Consider the following 24,435-nt stretch of genomic DNA (forward strand, 5'->3'; position numbering starts at 1 on the left):
TACACATAAATACAAATTGATTTATTGATACACAAATGTAATCATTTCCAAATGTAAGTCATTTAGAAAATAGAAATATGTACTGCTTGCAGATGTACAACTGTAAAAGATGACTTGCTTTTCCCAGTTTGACATAAAATCTGTATGTAAGCAGATATTGGACATCACTTTGGTATCTGGAACCTTGTAACACACATTATTTTTGACATATTAAAAATAGTTGTTTCATTAATACAATGTTAAGACAGAGTTTTGCTGTCCATTACCTGATTTAGATTTTCTAAAACTAGAAAATATCAGTAGAGTAAGAGTACATGTACGTATATATTCAGGCTTTCAAACATCCCTGTCGTCACTCTCGTCAGTAGGTGACGTCACACACTACAATCATAATTTTCTAGAGTCTATAACTTCAAACATGACCAGACTGAACAATTAAACATGAATCAGATAAATCAAAAAGATCAAACAAACCCTCCAATCAATTCCGTAACTATCAGCTATATGTTCTTAAATGTGTATGAAAAATAAAATGTAAAGTATAATATTTTTTCTGTACTAGTTTATTGTACTACCATATAGACCCATTACCCTAATTATCAGATTCTGGTGGTCAGTAGTGAAATAGATTTTAGCCCAAAAATGTAAAAAAGCAGTTACACAGTATATTTTCCTGAGCCTTATTTTCTTCAAATGAGGCTTTGACATTGATTCTTCAAATTATTTCTAATGTAGTTACAAAAAGCATTAAATGAGCAGCTGGCTAAAGACAACACTGAAACTGTCAGGCAGCATTTACTCTAGTACAATCAGGTTTGGTATACTTTATAGTTCTTAAGGTCTTTCATACATAATTATCACAGAAAGATCGATACAAAAAAGAAACAAATAAAAGACAAAAAACTTTTTGGAAATAGACAAAAAAGTAAAATCTAACTTTTTTGGTTTTGAGAATGTATGATCAGCAATTAACCTGATAAACTCAAATCTCTCCAAAGTCATCCAGATTATCCCTCCATCATGTAGTCGTGTTTGGCTGTGGTGGCGCATTTCCAAGTCTCCACAATCTGGGACAGCAGCAGATTTTCAGGAAACTTTTCCTCCACGTAAAGAGGCACCTCCACTCCTTTACGGTCCATATAGGCACACACCGTCTCTTTCACACTGAGAAGGAGGAAAAGTTGTGGATAATAAGGACCATGTTTGCATACAGGAAAGCTAAAAACAGAAAATGATACCAACTAAACAAAATGCACAAAATGTAGCTTGACAGAGAGCTTTGGGATCTCCAATAAGATAATAAGTGAGTTTGAACAAAGTTTAGCTACACAGTACGTATTTGTATTGACAGTGAGGTTTAGGGGGTAATCCACATCTCTATTCAGGTCTACTGTGGGGAACAGTTGCATTAACAAGAAAATATTTTGTTTAACAGGTTTACCTCCAGGATGGTTTGTAGTCGTCGGTGGCCCTCGGACGTCCCAGACTCAACAGGAGGAACTCGTGCATCTCAAGCAGCCATTGGTCCATGTTTCCCCTGGACACGAACCCTTTTAGCTCAGTCTTGTCTTCCTCTGTCAGCGGTATCAGGTACTCAGCTGGATACCCCGAAAAGGGCTCCTTTTTTATAGAAACATGGAGTGAGGTATTTTATGTGTGAAACAGTGTATATTATGTGTAAAATGTTTTGTTGAAGTATACACTGAAATTAGCCAAAAAAATAAACAATCGGTCATAAAAGCATAAGTCATGATCCTAATGCCCAGTTTTTTTTTTGATTTTCTATTGTTGTGATTCTACTTGTTTAACCAGCTTACCCTCTTGAGACACAGCATGCTTTCAGATTTGAGGGAGGAGAGGAGTTGCCACAAAGAAACACAGTGTCTGAGCTTGCATCTGCCCAGAGCCTAAGGAAATAACACAGCAGAGTAAAGAGTCTGTTCCATACAGTCTGAAAGCACACAACAGGGATTTAAAAAAATATTAATTTATACCTACAGTTTTTTTTCTTTAGTTTTGGGGTTTAGAGGATATAATTAAGATGGGATTTATTATTAGGAAGCTTTATTTTTGTAGATTAACTTATTTCACTTGTGTTTTTTTGATGCCTGACATAATTTAATTAATGGTAATTAATGGCATTAGTTTAAAATGTCCCTATTTTGTGTAGATGGGGAACTACATAACATTTACTGTAAGACAGTGAAGTGATGTATTAAGCTTGTTTTCAGAGTTGTTTTGTCCAACTGTTGTGGTGGTAATTAATTACTTTACTCACGACCTGAAAGTAGTTATGATGTATGAAAGTATAGCTTCACAATTTTTCAAGTCTGTCTTAAAACACTGAACACTGAAGCAAGTTTTGCTGACATAGCTGTCCTTTAGCTTTAACCTTAACATATACAACAAACAAAGAGGCTGCACATGCATTGACCTGCAATATGTGACGATCGATGTGGTCGGCCATCTTCAGGATGTCCTGGAGGTAATTGACCAGCGACATCATGGGATCACCCCCAGTCATTGAGAGGAAACCCAGGAGCAGCTCCGCGATCTTGAGCGCCTCACACACCTCGCTGTAGGAGTCCAGCTCTCTGGACAAGGCGTTCCGGGTCAAAGAGGACAGAGTGTCCTGAAGGAACAACAAAGTATGAATAAAGCCTGAAGCCATAATGTGTGTTGTGCATTAATATGTGCACATTACAACTGTCAAATGTCATAGTTAAAATTGACTGACAGTCAAACGATCTATGTATGAATTACCTTCTGGATGAGATACCATTAACCATTAAACAAAATGTTGACCCACAATGTAATAAAAAAATGAACAGGTGAACTCAATGATTTAAATACAAGAAGCCATTTAAAATAATATAATAGTTTGTTTAATGTTGATTAATGAGCATTAGGTAATAAATCTGTCAAAAATAAACCCCTGCATGTTGCAACGACTGTAACCTTGTAGAGTGCAATCCTGAATAAAATGAATCAGCAACAATTGTAACAGATTAATACTTTAAGGTCATTTATCAAGCAAACATACCAAATATTCTCTGGTTTCAGCAGGTCACATAGAGGATTTGCGGCCCTTCTGTTTTATATAACTGTAAATTGAATAACTGTGGGTTTTGGACTCAAAACAAGACATTTAAGGAACCCTGGGCTGTGGTAACTCGTGATAGACATTTTCACTATTTTCTGATGCTTTACAGACAAGAAAATTACCAAAACATTAATTGTTAATGAAAACCATCTTTTGTTGCAACCCTAGTAAATGTCTTTCCTTAAATGTAATATATATTTGTGTTTTGACTAGGTAGATGTAAGATGAAATCTAATTGTATAATGTAATATGTCATCATTAATTTACCTGATGTACTTTTCCTTTAACAGCTTTGAAAATGGTTTCATAGTCCCTCTCTTGTGTGTTGACCAGAGTGGGAATTCCCTAAAATAAAGCATAAAAGAAAGTGAGTTTAGTAAAACACGGAAATATTACTGTTAAATAAGTAAGACATCAGAGCAGATAAAATACTGACAAATAAAAGTCAAATACAATGTTACAATTTGCTTGGTGAAAATGTCTTACTGTGTTGTTAACTAACACAATGAAAACCATCTGGTTTGCTAGTACAAAACGATATGACAGCCCAAAACAAACCAAGTCAAACAAAATGTGTCTGTTCCATATGGTTTTAGTTGGCTGTAGCCACTGTTTTAAGAGGATCGGTATCGCTACATGTAGCGCAAGGCATAATGGAGGTTCCTTGCCAAGGGGGTGCACAATCCAGGCAACACTGTAAAGGGCTGGTTAAGCTTGTGTAAGTCCATTTAATGTCTTGTCATTTTTCTTTAACCAAACCAGGCTGTGTGGACTCACTGTGTGTGTGATGAGGGGTTTTCCCTGTAGAAAACGGTTGAGGATCTGCTGCTGGATCCTGGGCAGGTCATATTGTGATATCATCTCATGGCCACGTTCCAAGCTGTACTGGCAGTTGGATAAAACCAGAGGAAGCAGGTCCTTCTCCAGCTCATAGTGGATCACATGCTGCTCCGTTAGCGCTGACACACTCACCTTGTAAGTGCTGTAGACATCACAAAGCAAATATACACTTTTTAGTCCTGGAATGACATTTATTAATCCCAACCAAAAATGCATAAGCTTTCATTATTCCACATTTTTTGTTTAAAAGTAAGATTTTTGGAATACAGTAAACATGTTTGGTTTTCAGCAGACGTGAATGTTCCATAATATATCTATCTTGGTGCTATTACAAAATTCATATGTTTTTAACCCAACACACGGTGTGTGTTCGCATGTTTAGCTTGTTCACAACAGTTGTTGAAAAGTCTGCATGTGCATTATGCTTTTACCAAATTCACATTAGGCCTTTTTCAAGGATAGGCATAAGCCTAGGATCTGTCATACTACTTACACTAAACAAGGATTGCATTAGAAAGGGTTAGTGTAATGCCAATTATGAACAGGAATAATCACAGCAAGAAAAAGCCCTTTCAATGTTCATTTTGGTTTTAGACAGACAAAATTGTGAAATCTTTTGGATCTATATGTTTTTGTGTGTTTATTTAGTAAAATGTGTTGAAAACCGATGTCCGATGTTTGTATTCGTTTACAATTTCAATACTTTTATTAATTATTTAGTTTTTATTGACACACTCTTTTTAACTGATTTTAGGGATAAGAAGCATTTGAAGATACTCCAAGAAATGACATCACAATAAGCAAAAATGCCAATGTAAGCAATGACGGGCCAGTTCTATTGCAGAGTTCAAAGGGTTAAACTGAAACATTCTCCCCAGCTCGTTGTTGGTCAACAAATTTGTTTTTGTAGCTCCATGTATGTTTTACCTGCTGTCCTCTCCAGTGTGGCTATCCACAGCGTTCACCAGCTCATTGTGTAGCGCCACCAAGTAGCTGACCAGCCCTGTGGCACACAAGCCTGGACCCTGCCGCCGGGGCAGGAGGTACTGCAGATCACTGTTCAGGTCCAAATCCTCGCTGCAAAATTCATCTGGAATTTTAAACTCACCTGTAAGTTGGAAAGGACAAATACATAAAACATTATGTCCAATACAACAATATGTTAGCATGTATTCATTGTGATATTTTATTAAATCACTGTTGCACCAAAGAAACAACTTTGTTTTGTGTTTTACTTACTGCTGGTTACAGACACTCTGAGCAGATTCCATGTTTGTAGGAAGATGTCAATGTGTTTCTCATACCCCTTCCTCTTTTCTGAAAGAAGAAATGTTAAAAATATTTACATAGTTCCTATGACGAAAAATGGAACAAGGAAAGAAATATAAGCCATCTGTTGTTGTCTGTCCTATAACCCATGCCTCCCTATAATTTAAGAGTCAGTCAGTCAGTCAGTCAGATTTAGTCAATTAAATGTTTGTCTCGCATTGCCAGATCTTCCTCCACAGCGCTGCGGAGGAGGTTCTGGCTAGTCCACGAAGCATTCTGGGATGGGAAAAAAACGTGCTCTGGTGTATTGGTATTACTTTAAACCAATCACAATCGTCTCCGGCGGTGCTAAGTGCCGGACACAATGACAGTGCCTCTGCAAAATAGCCTCAGGAAAGAACTTGTCTTGGTAGGCCGTGTACGTTCAAAGGTTGTTTTAGTCGTGCAACAGAAAACTCAGATTGGACATAGTCTAGCTAGCTGTCTTGATTTACCCTGCAGTGATCTGAGGAGCAGTTAACCCTAGTCATCAAAAATAGACCGCAGTTTAAAATGCCAACACAAAGAGAAAATGAGGTACATCCGGCGGAATTTCCAGAGGAACCAGAGCAATCACCTAAATGAATCGTCGTCGATATAATTATATGCTAACACTCTGAGAACAAACCAGGCTTAGGTCTAGTTATTGCTCAAAGATTTCACAGCTGTACCTGTTTGTTTCTCAATGAACTCTCCGATGGAGCCCACTATCTGGTCAGTTGCGTTCTGGAACTTTCTCACCAAGCGTTTCTGCAGGATTAGGATGTCTGGAAGGAACTTAATCTGCCGAAATTCTCTCTCCTGAAAAAGAAAAGACACATATTCATCATATGCTCATAACCATATGCAACATATATTAAGTCATTAAGATAAATGACCATAATATATCTCTGGCCCATTTATAATATTGCTGATCAAAACGAATGACTATTTGTGAAAATAAAAAAATAATTTTTCATTTTATTGAAAATTGAGGTTTATTGAGGTTTTTATTCTGATTTCTGTTTTGAAAGATTACTGAGACAATAAGGACAATTTTTTTCACTCAAACATTTCAATTACACAGATAATAAAATAAATCTAAATGTATTGTGCATTACTTCCTCAAATTGTTTTGGAAAATAAAAGTATTATGAGTAATGGGGCTAAAAAAAGAAAAAAAAGTTATCCTGACGGTGGTGATTGGGGATCGGCTACACAGCTATCCCCAAGAAGTAGAAGAAATTAGAAGGGTGTATCCCCTCAGGAGCAAGACTGTATTCATCACTCATGCAATGGCAAATTATTACTTTTAGAATATTAATGCAGCGCCTGTTTGGAGTGCGTGCCTGTTCAGAAGGATTGCTTGGTTCCCAGGTTTTTCAACTTTTTCTAACTATAAGCGCGGTTCAATCAGTCGCGGCTCGGCTGCGTGTTATTTAGAGATTCGGCGTGTCACCTTATTTTCATCTAGCCGTCACACATCCAGGTACTGATACCGGTACCTTAATTTGGTTCCGGTACCCAACGGTACCTTTTTTGACACTTTCCCTCTGTAATGACAACAAATTAATTTCAGTTGTAAAAATGATTTCAAACCTATTTATCCTATTTACTTAAAAAATTTAGTTATTTATTTAGAACATTTAATACTCCACACAACATAAAACCCCTCCCTCTCCCCTCCCAACTCCGTACCTACAATCTACCAGATCAGATAATTATTGATTTCTTACACTGGAACCTTTATTCTTGTATTTGTATCGTATTCTATTTTAGCCTTTTTTTTATTTCCTATCTCCTTTTAATTGCTCTTAGATGTTTTATGTAAACTACTTTGAATTGCATGTTGCTGAAATTTGCTATAGAAATAAAGTTACCTTTCCCTACAACCTCCAGCCTGTCAGTCGGTCACCAGGGCATAGAGAGCACTGTTGTGCCTGCCTGTCACAAAGGAAGAGTAACCGTGCTGCAGCCGCTTTCAGCTCGCAATTATATTATATTGCAGCAAACGCTATCTGCATGGAGTTTTGAGGGGGGGATGCAAGTGTAACCACACTTGTAACCACTTTACCGGCATTGCCGTGACTCACTTTGACTTAAAGTGGAACTATTATGCTTTTCCCTATTTTCTGTCATATCTATGTTATAACAGATTTTTTTTTAATGTTAAACATGGCCAGAGCTTCAAATAATGAGGTAAACATATTTCAGAGAAATCACCATGAGCTAAAACAATCAGATTTCCAACCTCTAACAGTTTTTTCTACTCTCGGCTAGGTGTTACGCAACTCCAAGCCGGCCATCTATGATTGGTCAACTGCTCCAGGCAGCAACTACTGGAGTGTTTTTTTAAGCTACTGCGGTGTTAACATTGTCCTGCTTACGGCAGTAAAAGATGTAATCTTGGATGCCTGCCGATGTTCTTAATTCTCCCCAATTCCGGGTCACATTACTCTTGAAACATTTCCGATTATGCAGTATTTGGTTTAAAAGCCTTTATTTCGATTTTTGATGGTAGAAAGTGCTGCTATATTGTATTAGTGTCCATTGCTAACTACAGTAGCTGTGTGGTAACGCTATATAGCTGTAATCTTGGTGGTTAATGTTGGTCATTTCTCCCCAATTTCGGGTCACATTACTGCCGGAACATGTCCGGTTGTGTAGTATTTGGTTTAGAAGCCTTTATTGGTGATTTTTCAGGGTACAAAGTCCTGCTATATAGGCTACTCTGTTGAAGTCAGTCTCGGGCTCCAGAGTGAAACAACACAGCGGAGAATCAAGAGACTCGCGAACATGCGCTGGCCAATCAGAGCAGACTGTGCTTCTTAAAGGGGTGATAGAATGATTATGTAGGGTATTTTACACTGTTCCTTAAGGTCTCCTAATAGGGTATGTAACATTGGTTGGGCTGAAAATTGCCCGAATGCTACTTTATTAGGCCCTTAACTACCCTGTGAATATAGCTCTATTTGGAACAAGAGCTTTTCTTCCAAATATGGTATGCTCATGAATATTTAGATGAGCTGCGCACTGATTGGTTTGAGCGAACCACATAGAAACACATTGGAGACGAGACAGCAGGTCTCATATTTCAGACACTGCAAAGTTATACATTGTTTGTCGGGCTATTTTGTTATTAAATTCACTTCTGAGACTTTTTTAAGCGAGAAATCAACTATATAAAGCTCAAATATGGGCCGTTTTACGAAAATCGATGGCTAATTGCAAATTTGGTAAGACGTGTCGGACTTTAGCTAGGAGCTCCACACAGTCTGACGAGAAAGCGGAAACCTCCATACTCAGTGAAAGTCATTGTTTCCCTGGGTACTGGCCTACTGGAATACTCGGGGCTGGTAGCTATATTTACAGTTTGAATTTCCTATGTGTACAGATCGCGGCTAGTTAGCTTCATTTTCGGCATAATTAGAGTATATTTACAGTTTGAATTTCATCACCCCACTTATATAACATCTACCCCAAGGTCTTATAAAGCTAACAATGATGTCCGATTTCAATTTAATGAAGTTTTTGTGAACATTAGGGGTTTCGTTAGCTGCAACTGTCCCTTCAATCCTATGTGTACAGATCGCGGCTAGTTAGCTTCATTTTCGGCATAATTAGAGTATATTTACAGTTTGAATTTCATCACCCCACTTATATAACATCTACCCCAAGGTCTTATAAAGCTAACAATGGTGTCCGATTTCAATTTAATGCATTTTTGTGAATTTCAGAGGAATTCTAAGAGGAGGCTAGCTAGCTCTCATTGACAGAGCTCCATCCAGCTGCAGGCTCTATCAATGAGACTCGTGGACAAGAGGTGTTTATTTCCCCGATCGTTTGTTTAAATAACTCAACACACTATAAGATTAACTGGAACCTGTGGTAAGAGATTGCTGGCGTAACAAGCTCGCTGACCGCGCTCTCACTCACACACACCGGCCATTTAGCAGGAAGAGGGGAGCTGCAGGCCCTGGAGCTCTGTCAGGGCAGCGGCGTTTGGTAGTCCATTAACCCAAAAAATGGTGACTTTGCGCGGGTATGGAGTGCCGTGGGCTGCCAGCCGTGACGGAGCTCCATCTACCTCACAGCAGGCCGGGGTCTGTGAAGGAAGGCAGGCTGGGCGGCGAGGCAGCAACACAGGCAGCACCGGCCGCTGAACTCCGACACACAGTCGGACAAAATTTGCAATTAGACATCAATTTTCGTAAAACGGCCCATATTTGACCTCTACATAGTTGATTTCTCGCATAAAAAAGTCTCAGAAGTGAATTTAGTGGTAAAATAACAGATGAACAATGTATACAATTTCTGAGATCTGCGCGACCTATTCAGAAGACTAAGCTGACCTCAGATCAGTGGTGTAGCCTATGTAAATGTTTGGGCGTGACAAAGATAGAGACTAGAGCCAAATGAGGAGGAGCCGCCGAGTTGATGTCAACTAGGCGGCTCGTTGAGATTTGCCCGTTTTCAGAGGCAGTTTCAAATTGTGAGATTTGCATAGGAAAGAGGTGTCAATGGGATTTTGAGGTTCTATGTATGTCCTAGTTAGCCACTAAACTGTCATTATTCAACTATGACAAGGTAAAATGGGTTTTGCATCACCCCTTTAAAGAGACAGGCGCTCCAACAGAGCATCTAATACAGAGTGTGAATACAGGATCAGCAGCCATGGGCAGTATGATAAAAAATAAAGTGTTTTTTGAACATTAAAGCATGTAAACATGTTCTAGTCGAATCACAAAATACAAGTATGAACCTGAAAATGCTATATAATAGGTCCACTTTAAACAAACTGCCAAGGTGTTGCGCTTCGCTCCATCTATGTCAGAGTGGAGCGCAGCTCTCTGTCAACATGCAGAGAGGACAGATATGCTCGCAGTTCTCTCAGGCACCGTTTGATTTAACATGAATCGGTCATCGTTAGTAGGCTACCAACATAATTTGGTTGTTACCCAACCCTACGGGCGAGGGAGGGACTGAGCCTGGCTGAGCCTGCTGGAAAAAGCTGCCACAGCGCATAGTGATGTGCCCCGGCCCCGGGCAAGAGAAGGAGGGAGCCGGGCTCAGCCTTAAACAGCATGCAGAACGGCCGCACAAATGTACGCAACCGCCGGCAACAAAACAACAACGTGCTAGAGAGCCCAAGAGCCCTGCCGTTCATCTAACGTGTCTGTGTAGGATTGTATTTGCATGTAAGGTAGACAGCAATAGGTTTTTGGCGGATGACCACTTTTTGGCATATGACACCACCCAGACTTCTTGCTCTTGACCAAACTGATGAATTTAAAGTAATTTAGTCACAAAGCTTTACATCTCACAGACATTCACCTTCTGCAGAAACCTCCAGAGAAGAGGCAGCTCCTCCTTTTGGTCATACTGCTCCACAATGTGTGTGAGGCTGAGCAATGAGAACCTCTCCCTGCAGCTCCACACTGCTGAGCTGTGGACCGGAGAGCCCTGCGGCAGCGATGTCAGGAAGCTACAATCATCACCGAAGATCGTCCTCATGATGAAGTTGGAGGATACACGGGAGTCAGTCCTGATGCTGCCCTTTGCTTCTTGCAGGAGTTGATCAAGATCCTATAGGCACAAAATATTAGCAGTAGTAGGAGAGTTTAATGCAGCAATGGAAAAAAAAATATTGTGTAAAAAAAAACATCAGCATCCATCTGCAATACATATAAGAATATGAAGAGAAGCATTTATTAAAATTAAACATAATTCAATAAATGTAATAAAATTAGCTTATAATAAAAGTATTCTGATATCGACATTGATAACTGAGTATATGGTCATACATTATAACTATCAGTCAAACTGCCCATTTTCAAATATCATAAAAGCTTCATTGTCATTAAAAAAAGGAAAAGAAAAATGTAAAATGGTAAAAAGTTACCCTCAACAGAGGTGCCATCATATCTACAGCCACAGTAGTCTCCCACGTGTTTCTGGATGCTTTGGTTGTTAGGTAAGGATCAATATCAGCTAAAAAAAAGTCAAACAGAAGGTATTTTTGTAAAATGTACTGTTATGCATGTTATGTATTAATTGTTAAAAATAAACAAACATTCAGAAATGGTAAGATCCTTTATACAAATACAGGTTTCTATGCCTATCCTACAGATTTAGAAAAATCCAACGCTAAAAAATCTTGTAATTTGTGTAGGTTGTGTGTCCGTCTTTTAGTTTAGGAGACAGAATCAATATTTGTTCAATGTGCATGACAAATATTTACATATTGACAGAGGACAATAATCCTGGAACAAGCAAAAATGCCTCAGATGGTGAATTGGCAAGAACGAATATTATATGACTGACATAACGTGCAAACACTTTAGTTTTATCGAAAACAGTTTATAGCACACAGCACTAGGTGGAATTGCTATTGGAGGTATTGTTTGTTCTCTATAAATTAGAGTGTGGTCTAGACCTACTCTACCTCTAAAGTGTCCTGAATTATCGTGCAACTAACAAACAATTATTACAGTTGGTGACTGACTTACAGGGACTGGCCTGCAATAGCTCTTGAAAGGATTTGAGCACCAAGTGCACAGTTGTAATAGTGTCGTCCACTCCTCTTCCCAGTGTCTGTGACAGCTGATTCAGATCCTTCATTATGTGTAGACTGAGAAACAAACACACATCCTCCACAGGTGGCTGGATGATGTGCTGGACAAACTAAAGATATAGAGATTGGGGGACAATGTCATAGATTCAAAAGAACAGCCACAATTAATAGTTTATATCTATTTTGCGGAGAGATTAGTATCTGGATAGAATCATTTGATACACCTGCTACACACAATGTCAACTCTGAAATATTGTTGGCACTTACAATCCAACAAAGTTACCTACGGCTCAGAAAGTGCAACACTTAGGGGTTGATATCTAATTTTGAGAGCAAGTCTTCATCTGTTCACCTGGGACTTCTCTGAGGCTCCCAGCAACATGGCCAAATGTGTAACCAGCCTGACCAGAGTGAAGGGACTCAGAGACATGTTTTTGGTGTCCAGGGCATCTGGGTTGTTTCTCCGGTCAGGGTCTCCTAGGATGTGGCCAGGCCTTGTGTTATCCCTAAAACAGATTACAATATCATTAAGTAAGTAGTTTGGGGGAGTTGTATAAATGTAATGGTACCGGACATATATTACAACTACATTTACAATCAGTTTAAAAAAAGGAGTCACAAATTATCATCCTAGTCTTGCTAGTCTCACATTAATGATACTAATTTGATTTTGTTTAATATAAAACAGTTTTCTTAATATCTGAGTCAGTAGAATTGGTATTATGATGTTTAAAAAGAAAAACATCTAGTATATTTCCAGCTTCCCATATTATGGCGATTAATGGGGACATCATGTGATGTTCCCATTAAGCTGGAAATATACTAGATGTTTTTATTTTTAACACCATAAATATAAAAATACTGAACCTCTGAAATCTATTGCTGTGGGTGGTCATTTATCTTGTGCTCACCAAAACAATCTATTTAAATTTAAAATCGTTGCTAATTCTTTAAAAACTATACAGCAAAACTGACAACCTTGCTTTTTTCCACCGACTACTATATATAATACTTTTGAATGATCCCTTGCTATATTATGTCCTATGCAAAATCCTGTTTAATGATACTCACTGCTGAAGCTGAATTGGTCTGAATCCCTGCAAGGCCGAATGATTTTCTCCTCCAACCTCCTGGCCACACTCCAGACATCGGCCTCGCTGCATGGGCAGGCCGCACTCCAGAGGAACGCAGCAGATCAGATCATTTTCTTATCTACTCTATGTATTTATAACTTCATGTCTGTAAACACTGTGCAAATAAATTAACTGGTACTGCAAACAAATTGCTTACCTCATCAACAAAGCATGGATGATTATTTGGACAAACTGTGAAAAAACAATCAGCCAATTAAAATAGGCTTAAATCACCTGAATTATTGAGACAGTTTATGTGACTCCTTTAGCATTTGATATGATGACGCAAATTCTAGAGCAATACAGATTATCCGAGGACTTTCAGACATCTGTTATAGAAAATTGTTTATTCAAGATAATTATTTGAGAAAACTAAGCTGCACAAATGAATGAAATGAAATTAAAATGGTGGTTTATTTATGAATGAATGATACTTACCATACCAAGTGAGCTTCCCATAGTCTTGTTGTATGGCTGCTTGGGCAACAGCTAACATGTCATCAGGCATTGTGGGTATAAATGCCGCCTGTTAGGTAAAATAAAATGAAAATGTTCAAACGTTCTCATGAAACTAACATGAAAATAATCATCAGTTTTTATTAAAGCTATGAGTATGTTAAAGAGCTTTTCCTTACAACTGTTCTGTTCTTCTTCAATCTGTCTTGGAATACACATACCCATCCACTTAAGTTTAAAAACATCTCTAGCACTAGATTATGCAAGGCACCTTAAAGTTGTAAAATTGACAGCCTTCTGTCATGTAACACCAAGGAGAGTTGTAATGATCTAAAAAGTCCAATATGACACACGTGTACCTGCATATTTTCAGGAGACAGACCAAGTTGCTTGAGTGGCATCACCAGGGGATGAGTCCCAGTGAGCAGCACAGCTGCCAGATGCATGATCAGCTCGATGATAGTGTTGTAAACAATAGTATGACCAGGGTACATGGCCAGGGCTCCCAACCTGTTGTGAACCAAGGCTGAGGCAAAATCCCTTACTTCTCTTTGATGTAAATACCTTGAGCCCTGGATGAGCTCTCCAAAAGCCTGGCATCGCTACAGGGAAGATATAAGAAGACATACAGTGGCAATTTTTTTATATCAATATTGAACCATTTTCACTCAACATACGTTTAAATTACCGTACAGGCCGCAAAACAACAATGGTTGACATGCTTTAAGTAGCAAATGAGGCAGTCTCTTTCATGAGGGATTAATTGATCCCCTGATTGTTCTTTATTCATAGTCACTTTTTCAATTTGTAAATGAATAATCTAATCCAATTTTCTGAATGATATCACCCGATGTTTAACTCTCAGCGGCATACTATTGTTTAAGATGTTTAATATATTATTCAGTTTGTACAATGGTGTATCTTATCCCTCTACGTACCTCAGGAGTTGGATGAATGCTTGTATTTGCAGATCTGTACAGAGTAGTAACCTCTCGGAAAAGCGCCAGGAGGATGAACATTGTTCGATTTCTTGGCGGCGCGGTGCATTTCTAAATCAATGTAAAACAAACAATAATTAATGAGTGAGCAGCTACTATTCAGAGTGAATGGGTATTTGGTCCCAGTAACAACTATGGTAATGAAATCGATCTCAAGGAACATGTCAATGTGTTTTCAAGTTTTAGCCCTTTAATTGCATAGTTTTATACTTTTAAATCTATATTTTCTTCATTCCAGGTAGTAAAGCAAATTTCCTAATATACAGCAGCAGTGTTTGATTGATAAAAACGATTACCTGGGATGTAAAGTAGATTTGATTTGTAGTAAAAAGGCTAAAAGATTCAAACTCATTGACATGTTATGTATTATATACATTGTATAACTGAAAAGAAACAGCTTTCTCATACACTACCCACATAGACTGCTGGTTGAAAAAAAAAAAGATATTCTGTCCCTTGTGTCAAAACAATGTAACATTTACAGTAATGGGTCAAAAGTATTACTTGTAGTTTGGTAAATTAAATTCAAATACCTCGCAGACGTCTTCTATCGGCTCAACATCACCGTCCACTACTGCCTTGGCAACTGCATCCCTTACTGCCTTGTATTCCTCTCCATAGGCAAGAAACTGGTCCATCTGGCCTCCATCTTCATTCTGGTCACACCATAAAATGAGTTAGAGGAGCAAAAACAATAATAATGTAATATATCCAAATATATGGATATTAAATAGATATGAGATGTCCTGTTGGCTCCCTGGTCCCAAAACAATCTAATAACTGGGATACACTTGACAGATCTGGTTTGTTTCCATGTTTAAGTAAGTAACAACCTGCAAATAATAATATCAAATGATAGTGCCTTGCTGATCATTGGCCCTACTGGCTGCATCATGTAATAATTGTGAGATGTTTACATACATTTTGTTTTATAGTAGATTTGCTCATGAATGGTGGTGTACCTGCTGATGGATCTCTGTAGGGAAAAACCAGCTGAACTGTGGTTGTTTCACCAGTGTCTGGACGGATTCAACACCCTCCCATTCGCTCAGTTTGCGAATCAGATAAACGCGGTACCAATCATTTCCACTGTCCTCACAGAACTTAATCACCATGTTCATGAAATCTTCTGCTCCATCTGGGACATTGTTGTCTGCAACAGCAACACAGTCCAATAAACTCTTAATTTTTGTTATTGCTAACCAATGCAAACTGTCAGCGGTAGTGAAGTTATCTCTTACCAGACAGATTGTCACTGATAAGCTGGGCAGCCATGGTGAGTGACAGGCGCAGTCGTGCAATGTGCTGCAGATGTTGAATAGACACTGTTGCTGAAACAGAAGTACCATCAGCCAAAAAGTTGTGCAGGAATTGTGTTTCATCATTGTAAAATGGCTTCAGCTCTTCAGCCGTGTCAGATTCTTGAGGCATTTTTTCCCACATGGAGTCCTGCAAAGAAAAGATATTAAACTGTCATTTCAACTGACTCGTGTCAGCAATGTGCAGAAACTGAAACAACAGTTTGTGATACAGCTGCCATCCAAACTCCTCCTGAACCCTTCCTTTCACATTCAGATACTGTAGGGCAGTGGTAGACAAATAGCAGCCTGTGGGCCAAATCCAGCCTTCTAGCAAACGTATCTGACCCCCTGACAAAACAGAACCTTTCACTTTCAAAGCTTACATCAAAACTTTTGCATGCTTTTGCACATATGCAAATCCCAAATATGACCTTTTAAAGGTCCAATATGTAATATATTTACTGTAATAAATCCAAAAATGACCCCAATGCATCATCAGATATTAAGGATATTAAGGGCTGTAAATCGGAAAGAGAGGACCTTGAGTTTGCAGTGTGTTTAGCGATTGTTGCCGTAATTCTAAGCCAATAAAGTGTGTTCAGTCGGGTGGAGAGGACAGCAAGGTAGTGTTATTTTTAGCGGATCCTACCATAATTCTAAGCCTAGAAGTGTGTCTCCGTCGGGTGGAGACGACGGCGAGGTTGTGGTGTTTTTAGCGGTTCCTACCGTAATTCTAAGACAAAAAGTGTGTCTGTCAGTTGGGTACAGAGCTCCGCGTGAGCACAGGCTTCTATGACTGTCAATATAGCCAGCATCTAACGATAGCTACTCCGCTGTGCTGTGAAGTAATGTCTGGCTATGTGAGACAAGCGTCTAGCAACATTGTTGAGGATGCTCCTTCAGCGCGCTTTGGAGGACGGTCTGGCAAAGCGAGACTATGGATGCTGCGGTCTCAGCCTGGCAACCTCCGTCAACTTCAAGTCTGAGGAGGAGGGGGCGGGGGGGACGTCTCTCTCCAGTATTTTGAATTTGTACTGCAGTAACTATTTTAAACACTAGCTGTCAGTATTACATATTGCACCTTTAACATCTAATACTGCAACCCCATGATGAGAGCAATCAATATATCAATACATTGTATTCTTAAATGCATCAAAAGAAATGAAAAAAGCATTTACACCTACACTCAAACACTCTGTAAAAAGCAAATAGTAATAATTTGGATGTCTAATGTCCTGCTAGAAAAATAATTTGGTTTTGGGAGATCACACTTAGTATAGAGTGGGAACTCTTCTTTCTACTGTATCTATCTGATACATTTCTACACTATTCAACATAATAAAACAGTACTGTTATATATTTGTTTAAAATATGTTTTACCTCCAAGCAGTTGATGTACAAGGCATAAAGCTCTGCTTTATCACCCTCATCCACAAATATGCTTTCTTCAACAGATGACAAATGCTGCTGCAAATATTCCTGGACTTCATCAAAGCTGAAACACAGTTAGGTTCATCATACACTTCATACAATGCAGAGGAGCTTCAAAATGTGCAGAAGAGTAGATTAAATCTATTCCAACATTTTCTCACAACCGAATCCTTCAATGTGATTAAAGCAGCAATGCTGTCAAACTCTTTTGTACTGTTGCTGACAGAGCTGCCATTTATACCTAACAGACAGCATCATTTACATTCAGATGTGTAGTTTTGACAGCATTTAGTTTACCAACCTGAACTTCAGAAGCAGTTTGAGGATCACAGATCGCACGACTGGGTTTTTATCGGGTGACTCATCAAAAGGCGACAGATCTTTGGTGTGAATCTGTTTATTTTCTAGTTTGAAATATGATTAAGAGTATATATTAGTAACATATTAAAATTGAGGGGATAAAAGAAATTAAGATAAAAGATAAAGAAAGATAAATAATTAGTGTAAAAAAGAAAAAGAAAAAGAAAATTGTATTTAAAGGTCCCCCATTATAGGAATGTACTGTATGTACTGTACAAAATGGTCAAAGCTATCACATAGTATCAGAAAAATCAAGGTTCATTAGAAAATAAGAAAATAAAGAGGACACATGCGGTATATATGATACATGATGTTTCTTTGAGCTCTACCTGTGGTACCTGTCTCAACCATCAGGTAGGACAACAGGTGGGCGATGACACGTGTTTCTGGTGGCGTGTTGTCCTTGAAGCACACAGTGGAGAGCAGATCAATGAAGAAACCATTGCAACGCCGCCTAAATTCTGCATTTTTCTTGATAGAAACACTGCAGAGTCACAAAAATCAAATGCAACATAAAAATTAAAAATCAAGGTGAGGAAGTTCTATCTGTGTTTATAAGAAAATCTCCAAATGTGGCTAAGCTAAGTCTCCTGATTCCCCAAATATCAAACTCTGTCAGGGGACTTTCTTGCTTGAATTGACATGCCACTGTATGTCTTCTTAGTGATACTGTGTTTCACGGTGACATCTACTGAATCACATATGTTCACACCCACTACATAATAAGCAAGTCTATTAAATACTACGACTGCACACACATATACAGGATAGGTGAATGCACAATAGAAAATCACTGAGTGATATTTGTCTCAATGTCTGAGTGTACATATTTCTTACATAACGGGTGGCTCATTAAACAAAGCTGCTAAGCACTGTACAGTGCAAAAAAGGCTCCTGTGCACTTAATAACCACAGTGGTGCATTGAGTAAAAGCCAATAATCAAGTTCATACTAGCTTTCATCACCTTAATAGTCTAACTCTAAGAGCTCTCCAGTGGCTATTCTTTACATGAAATATATAAAAAAAACTCACCTGATATCTTCAGAGACATGTGGTTGAAAGTCATCTGGTAACTGCTGCCTGCAAATGGGACAGGAAGTCTGTCCTGCATCAAGGCTCTCCCTGATGCATGTTGAGCAGTGGATGTGATGGCATGGCAGCTCTACAGGGTCCTGAGGCTCCCTCATGCACACCCCACACTGAAGTCCAAACCTTGGTGAAAAAAAAACCCAAGGTCAACCAGATTCACTGAAGTGCAGCGAAAGAACATTCTTCGCTATTTCATTTAAAATAACTTAACTGTCAAATTAACAAGCCCTTACCGAAACAACTGATCACTTGCCCCCTGCTTACAGGATTTCAGTACTTTAATCACAGCTTGAAAAGCCTTCATTGATTTTACATCAGAGTTTCCCTCCAGAACCTTTGAAATAGGTGAGAAACATTGGACATAAATAAAACAAAAGCCATAATGGTAATTGTTCACTTTTTTCAGTTGGCTGACGTTATGTAAAATATAACAGCATGAAGACCATTATGAGAATTAGATGAAATTAGATGGGTTAAAAAATGAACCTGGGTCACATTGGATGAAGGTCACACTGATTATGTCTGTTAAAAATCGACTCACCTTGCTTAAGGTTTTAGTGTGATTCAGGACCAGTGTTCTGAGCTGATTCTCGTCATTATGGAAACCCAGCAGCATGTGTTCCACAAACAATGAAAGGATGTAGATGCGCTTCCAGCCATTACTATAATATATAACAGACCATAATCACAGTTAGTGTGTTGTAGAAATATATACAGATTCACTATCCTCCAAGGCAGTATTTTATATCAGTGCTGGGGTTTTCCAGGAAATTGGTAAGCAGAAATACATGGCCTTTGCAATGAGAAAGAGCACCACTGCTTGATTTGCCTGAAGCTTAATAAGTTTAATATTGTATTATGCATACAAATCTTAATTATCCACTACAAAAGCTGTCACAAAGTCTTTTTAAGTCCTGCTTTTCCATTCTGCCTGTTCCTCCCATCCACCACATTCTCCATCCATCCACCAGATGCCCTCAGACTTTCCCACCTGTTAGTCTCTAGTAGCTACTATAGTAACGTAGCAAATTTAGTTTTTGTGCACTGCAAAAAACTGGGGGCTTGAAAAATACTTTCTCTGAGCTATTCATAGTGTACTTTATCAATTGTAAGGATTTTTGACTTTGGCATTTTTTCACTATGTGAAATATGCATCCATACAGTTTCAAAATAGCTCATGGTGTTAGTGAGAAGATCACCAGTCTATCAAAGGACTTATAGACACACATAAAGAGCAGTGTTGGGAGTAACACGTTACAAAAGTAACGCAATTACAGTAATGTAGTGCTTTTTGGTGTAACATAGTAATATAATGCAACACGTTACAATCTTAGTAATGTGAGTTACAACGCATTGTACCCGAAATTAAGTGGTGTTTAATTTTTTAAGAATTCACCAACACCGCAAAACATTTCGGCACCAAAGGAAAAAGATCAGAGTAAAAGAGCCAAGTTATTTCCTGTTGCTGGAATTCGATATATATATAAACATGTCAGGACTTAATGTTTAGGCTTGTGTTAAGATATCAGTTTAGTATATCTTGAGTAGTGAGCTGATAGTGAAAATACTGACATGTGACATGAGGGGGGCGTGTTTGTGTGATGCTGATATAATCCAGATTTGCAGGAGTGTCCAAAATGATTTGAGGAGATTGCTTCTGGCTGGAGGCAGCGAAAACAGCCTCAAGCTAACGGCTGCACACCAGTCGTTTCTACTTAGAACCCTACTGCAGACGAACACGTTGAAAGACATTCTTGTTTTTCCACAACACAAACTTTTGTAAATACACCTTTTAAAACCTATAGAGAGGTAGATGGCACCAACTAATCATAACTGGCCTGGCAACCCAAAGGCCAAGGTTTTGTTTTCAGATCTGTGTGGCGACTTATGATGCGGGGGTTCTGGGGGTCCTCCCCCAGAAATTTTTTGAGCGTTAAATACTTAATTTCCTAGCCTGGTCCTACCAGACTCTTGTACATTTCATGTGTACAGAGAGTCTGGCCTCTCTCCATTGACAAGCGTTAACTTCCTTGAAGGCGGGTACTCTGTTGAAGTTTAAAACTATTGGATCTGCCCAGAGCCACTCTGGATCTGCCATAACCAATCGCTAACGTTTGGTCGTGACGTATGTCATGCGCATGTGCAACAAGAGGAGAGACCGACAACAACTATCGGCTTATATTAAGCATTAGCATCGCTAGCGTTAGCCTTAGCCAACTCCTTCACCACTAACGGAGCGAGCTGGAAAATCAAACTTTTCCCGAACCCGTGGGGAGGAAAGCCACAACATCATGGCCACCAACATAACTCAGTAAAGATTGTTCTTGCTCGGGCTTTAACTTCTGGATATTTGGCAGCATTGCTGCCACAACGGACCGAATGGCTTCGCTCGCATCTTTCTAGTGCACATCCTCAACGTCATCGTTCTCAGCCACTCCCTCTGTTCGCTGATTGGACCTACAAATATTCTGGAGAAAACCCAAGAATATACTGCAAACCTAGACGGAGTACTGAAGGGAAATGAAAATTGAGCGGAAGTAAGTAGGAGGGCGGAGCCAGGCTATAATTTCCTGCATTCAGGTGAATTTTTATGGGACCTATTTCTACCTTTTTCTGAATACATTTATGCTGGAAATATCTTTATGTAAAGGGAAACATAGGGGATAATTAAAAAAATAAAAACATAATGGAATATATTGCAGTAAGGCTCTTAGGTATTCTGTATTGCTTTCAACTATTTATTCTCCTGTAGATCGGCTTTTCTAATTATATCTGAGTCAGCATACATGTAGCCTAGGCATAATTTACTCTTCCCTCCTCTTTTGCGTATTTTGTTGGGGAAGTAACCTCCTTAAATGTGCATATGACAATTATTCACCTTAATGATACATTAATTTTAATGAATTAATAAACACCTGGACTGTAATATTTCAGATGTGTTTGAGCAAAATGTCCAAAACTTTGTGCACATTCAAAAATATATCTGTGTTCTCTGTGATATGGAGGATTCGTGATATTTTGAGAAATATAAAGTGATAATAGGCTATTACAAGAATACAGTCACTATATTTCAGAAAATAATCTACCTGCACCGTAGTCTGCTGTGCATTACGTGATCGTTTAGCTAGGGAAGTGGCTGTACGCTGCTCTACATCGAAGGTGGAAAACCGAAACTAGACGTGTCACATCTGCTGCAGCATGTCAACAGCAAAGCGCGTCCTTTATAAACCTTAGACTCACAGACTGTCTGTTAAAGTTACCGATAGACGTGAACGTTAATAAACGTGACGAGGAAAAAAAGAGGTGTTATACGTTATAAATCGAACAGGGCTATGCCATTTGGGGAGGGTCCGCTCACTGATCCCCCTATTTCTGAAAATCCTAAACATGGTTGTGACCTGCACTTCGTTAGTGCTTTCTGATTAGCCTGTGTTTCTATTGAAATAAGAGGCTGCTGTGGCCCGGCGTACGGGTTGAGCAGAGACCAGCGAGCAGCGGCCGCACACCTGGCCGCCGGATGGTGTTGTTAAGAACTTGCAATGTATAGGGGAGAGCCGGGACAATTGAAACGCGGGACGGATGAAACATTCCAGTTTTCTCCGAGTGCAATGATGATAGACAGACTTCCTTAGGTCAAAACATAGAGCATGTTAACCTCCTTCTATCAGCCAAATATCTTCCTGTTATTTCCTTTTATCACAGAGTTACAGGCGATAAACGAGTTTTGATGGTCAAAAATAAACTTCATTAGCGGTTCAATTTTTCGATTATTAATGAGTGTTTTTCATTTAAAGGTTCAACTACATGCTTATTCAGTAGACCATTTAGTGTTCTCCACAATCCCAGACTTTCATATTGCATGCTTGTTTACATGGAAAGCAAAACAGGCTGTAATGGCATATATCTATGTGACCTGGCTGACCTGGCTGTAACTCTGTACTGGCTGTAAATGTATTTTTAAATGCACAAATATCTGTGTTTATAATATAATTTATGGAGGTGAGACATGGAAAAGCAGTTTTAGAAAGATGAAAATATATTTGGGCTCCACCAGGTAGGGGGTCGAGTTTTCCCATGTTATCCTATGGAGACTGATGGGCTGTGGGTCATTAAGGGCACTTATTTGGATGTGCAGTGGCCTGACCCACGTAAAAACCTAGTGAAACGACATTTTCCACAATAGAAACATTATATAAATGGGAAAACTTACTGTTCTAGCTATAAAAATGGCAGAATCATCCACAGTGCATGATATTTCAATAACCGCTTCATACACGCTTCACGATGACGGCAATGAGTTGTTAACGGACACTCACCAAGACGTATAGCCCAGCAACAATCTATCTTAAATAACACCTTTTGGGAGTACCATTCATATGTAGTAAAATATTGAAGTTGTGGGACGTTTATATGGCTTAAACTGTATGTTTCATTTGTCCCCCTATGCTGTTTCATTCGTCCCGACCAGAAGGGACGAATGAAACATTACGCACGTCCCACTATGCTGTAATAATTCCTGAACGGTTTTGTTCAAAGCTGAAAATGCAACTGTATTTGACAAAGGACAGGTGTAGGTTGCTAGTGACAAAATATTAGCTTTCAGTGCGATACGATCGCTTTGTAAATTACGTTTACTTAAAAAGTGATTCAACTGTCCTGGCTCTCCCCTAACTATTATTAGACCGGCCTTCGCGGCCTCGAAACACTACCAGCCCACCGGGAAAAGTCCCGACTAGCTTTTTTGAAAATATTGAGCAGTTGGCTCAATGTTGAATGATTAAGGAAAATTACCACTGAAGACCAGCCGATGGACTGATCGGTCATCTTTATTTTTACAGAGAGAGTGGACACAAAGTGACGGACAGCTGTGCTTCATTGGCTGAACACATTTTCTTAACTTTTGATTGGGTGGGCAAGACACACGTTTGGGTGGGCTGAGCCCTCCCCTGCCCCTAGCAACCTCCGGCCCTGGAGGCAGCCGTCATGGAGAGGGTTATGCCAAAAATATTGGATTCAAGGATTATTTACATTATGTAGTCGATGACCGTAATAAGAAGAGAACAGCAGTGAGCAAGGTCGGCAGCTCAAAAATCCAGGACACGACCACCACATCTAACTTTATCCATCCCTACAAAACCCACAAAGAGAGGTATGTAAATGTCTCTTGTTAAAGCTAGCTAACATGGCTTGTATAACAACGACACACAGCTACTAAAGGCTAGCCTAGCCGGTAACATTAATGGTATTGTCTCCTCTCCTACCTAAGAGGGGTTGTGCTGTGTTGAATGACTCACCCAGCCGCCGTGTCATTTCAATTTGCGTTCTGGAGCCGGGCCTGCTGGCATCGGTCATCAGAAGTGTTGCTTAATTAGCAGTTTGTTGATGTTATGATATTCATTTTGTGTCTTTTGATTGGATAGCTGATGGGTTTTTCAGGAAGTAGGCAGGCTCAGTATGAAGTGCACATATGAGGGGGCATGTTGGTTGATCTGATATGGCCTAGTGCGGCAGGAGCATTGAGGTGATTCATTTGAGGAATTGTTTGAAGAAGCGAAGGGGGACGCTGCAAGCTAGCCCGATGCTGAAAGCCACACACACTGGAGAAAAACTTTTTGGAATAGTGACTCTTATGAAAAAAAACTTTGCTTTCTTGTATCACACATTACAAACGTCTTTTTAAACTGATTTAAATGTGGAAACTGGGGTAGATGATCAGAATTTTGTATGACTTGTGACTTGCTGGACTTATAGCAGGGCCTCGACATGACTTGCTTGAGTCTCACCACAGTGACTTGAGACTTGAAGGTTAAGACTTGAGACTTGCTTGTGACTTGCATGTGTGACTTAGTCCCACCTCTGCAA

General features: G+C 39.2%; 1 protein-coding gene across 1 annotated transcript in view; it reads right to left on the bottom strand.

The window, feature by feature from the left end:
* LOC144523243 (E3 ubiquitin-protein ligase rnf213-alpha-like) overlaps positions 1-24,435 on the bottom strand; it is a 66,107-nt gene continuing 41,672 nt past the window's right edge. Inside the window, exons 41-67 of the mRNA XM_078258681.1 lie at positions 19,115-19,235; positions 18,807-18,907; positions 18,517-18,696; positions 17,813-17,967; positions 17,425-17,527; positions 17,073-17,187; positions 15,633-15,840; positions 15,354-15,544; positions 14,925-15,047; positions 14,332-14,442; positions 13,753-13,995; positions 13,376-13,463; positions 13,095-13,129; positions 12,876-12,979; positions 12,157-12,310; positions 11,740-11,914; positions 11,133-11,221; positions 10,565-10,816; positions 5,923-6,052; positions 5,183-5,260; positions 4,871-5,051; positions 3,881-4,085; positions 3,371-3,448; positions 2,435-2,632; positions 1,818-1,907; positions 1,442-1,620; positions 1-1,164 (exon numbers count right to left, since the gene is read on the bottom strand). Of these exons, the coding sequence (XP_078114807.1) occupies positions 1,008-1,164; positions 1,442-1,620; positions 1,818-1,907; positions 2,435-2,632; positions 3,371-3,448; positions 3,881-4,085; positions 4,871-5,051; positions 5,183-5,260; positions 5,923-6,052; positions 10,565-10,816; positions 11,133-11,221; positions 11,740-11,914; positions 12,157-12,310; positions 12,876-12,979; positions 13,095-13,129; positions 13,376-13,463; positions 13,753-13,995; positions 14,332-14,442; positions 14,925-15,047; positions 15,354-15,544; positions 15,633-15,840; positions 17,073-17,187; positions 17,425-17,527; positions 17,813-17,967; positions 18,517-18,696; positions 18,807-18,907; positions 19,115-19,235 (3,844 nt within the window). The 3' untranslated portion in view covers positions 1-1,007. The remainder of the gene's footprint in view (positions 1,165-1,441; positions 1,621-1,817; positions 1,908-2,434; positions 2,633-3,370; positions 3,449-3,880; positions 4,086-4,870; positions 5,052-5,182; positions 5,261-5,922; positions 6,053-10,564; positions 10,817-11,132; positions 11,222-11,739; positions 11,915-12,156; positions 12,311-12,875; positions 12,980-13,094; positions 13,130-13,375; positions 13,464-13,752; positions 13,996-14,331; positions 14,443-14,924; positions 15,048-15,353; positions 15,545-15,632; positions 15,841-17,072; positions 17,188-17,424; positions 17,528-17,812; positions 17,968-18,516; positions 18,697-18,806; positions 18,908-19,114; positions 19,236-24,435) is intronic.

This window comes from Sander vitreus, chromosome 9 (assembly GCF_031162955.1).
Source record: "Sander vitreus isolate 19-12246 chromosome 9, sanVit1, whole genome shotgun sequence".
Lineage (NCBI taxonomy): Eukaryota > Metazoa > Chordata > Actinopteri > Perciformes > Percidae > Sander > Sander vitreus.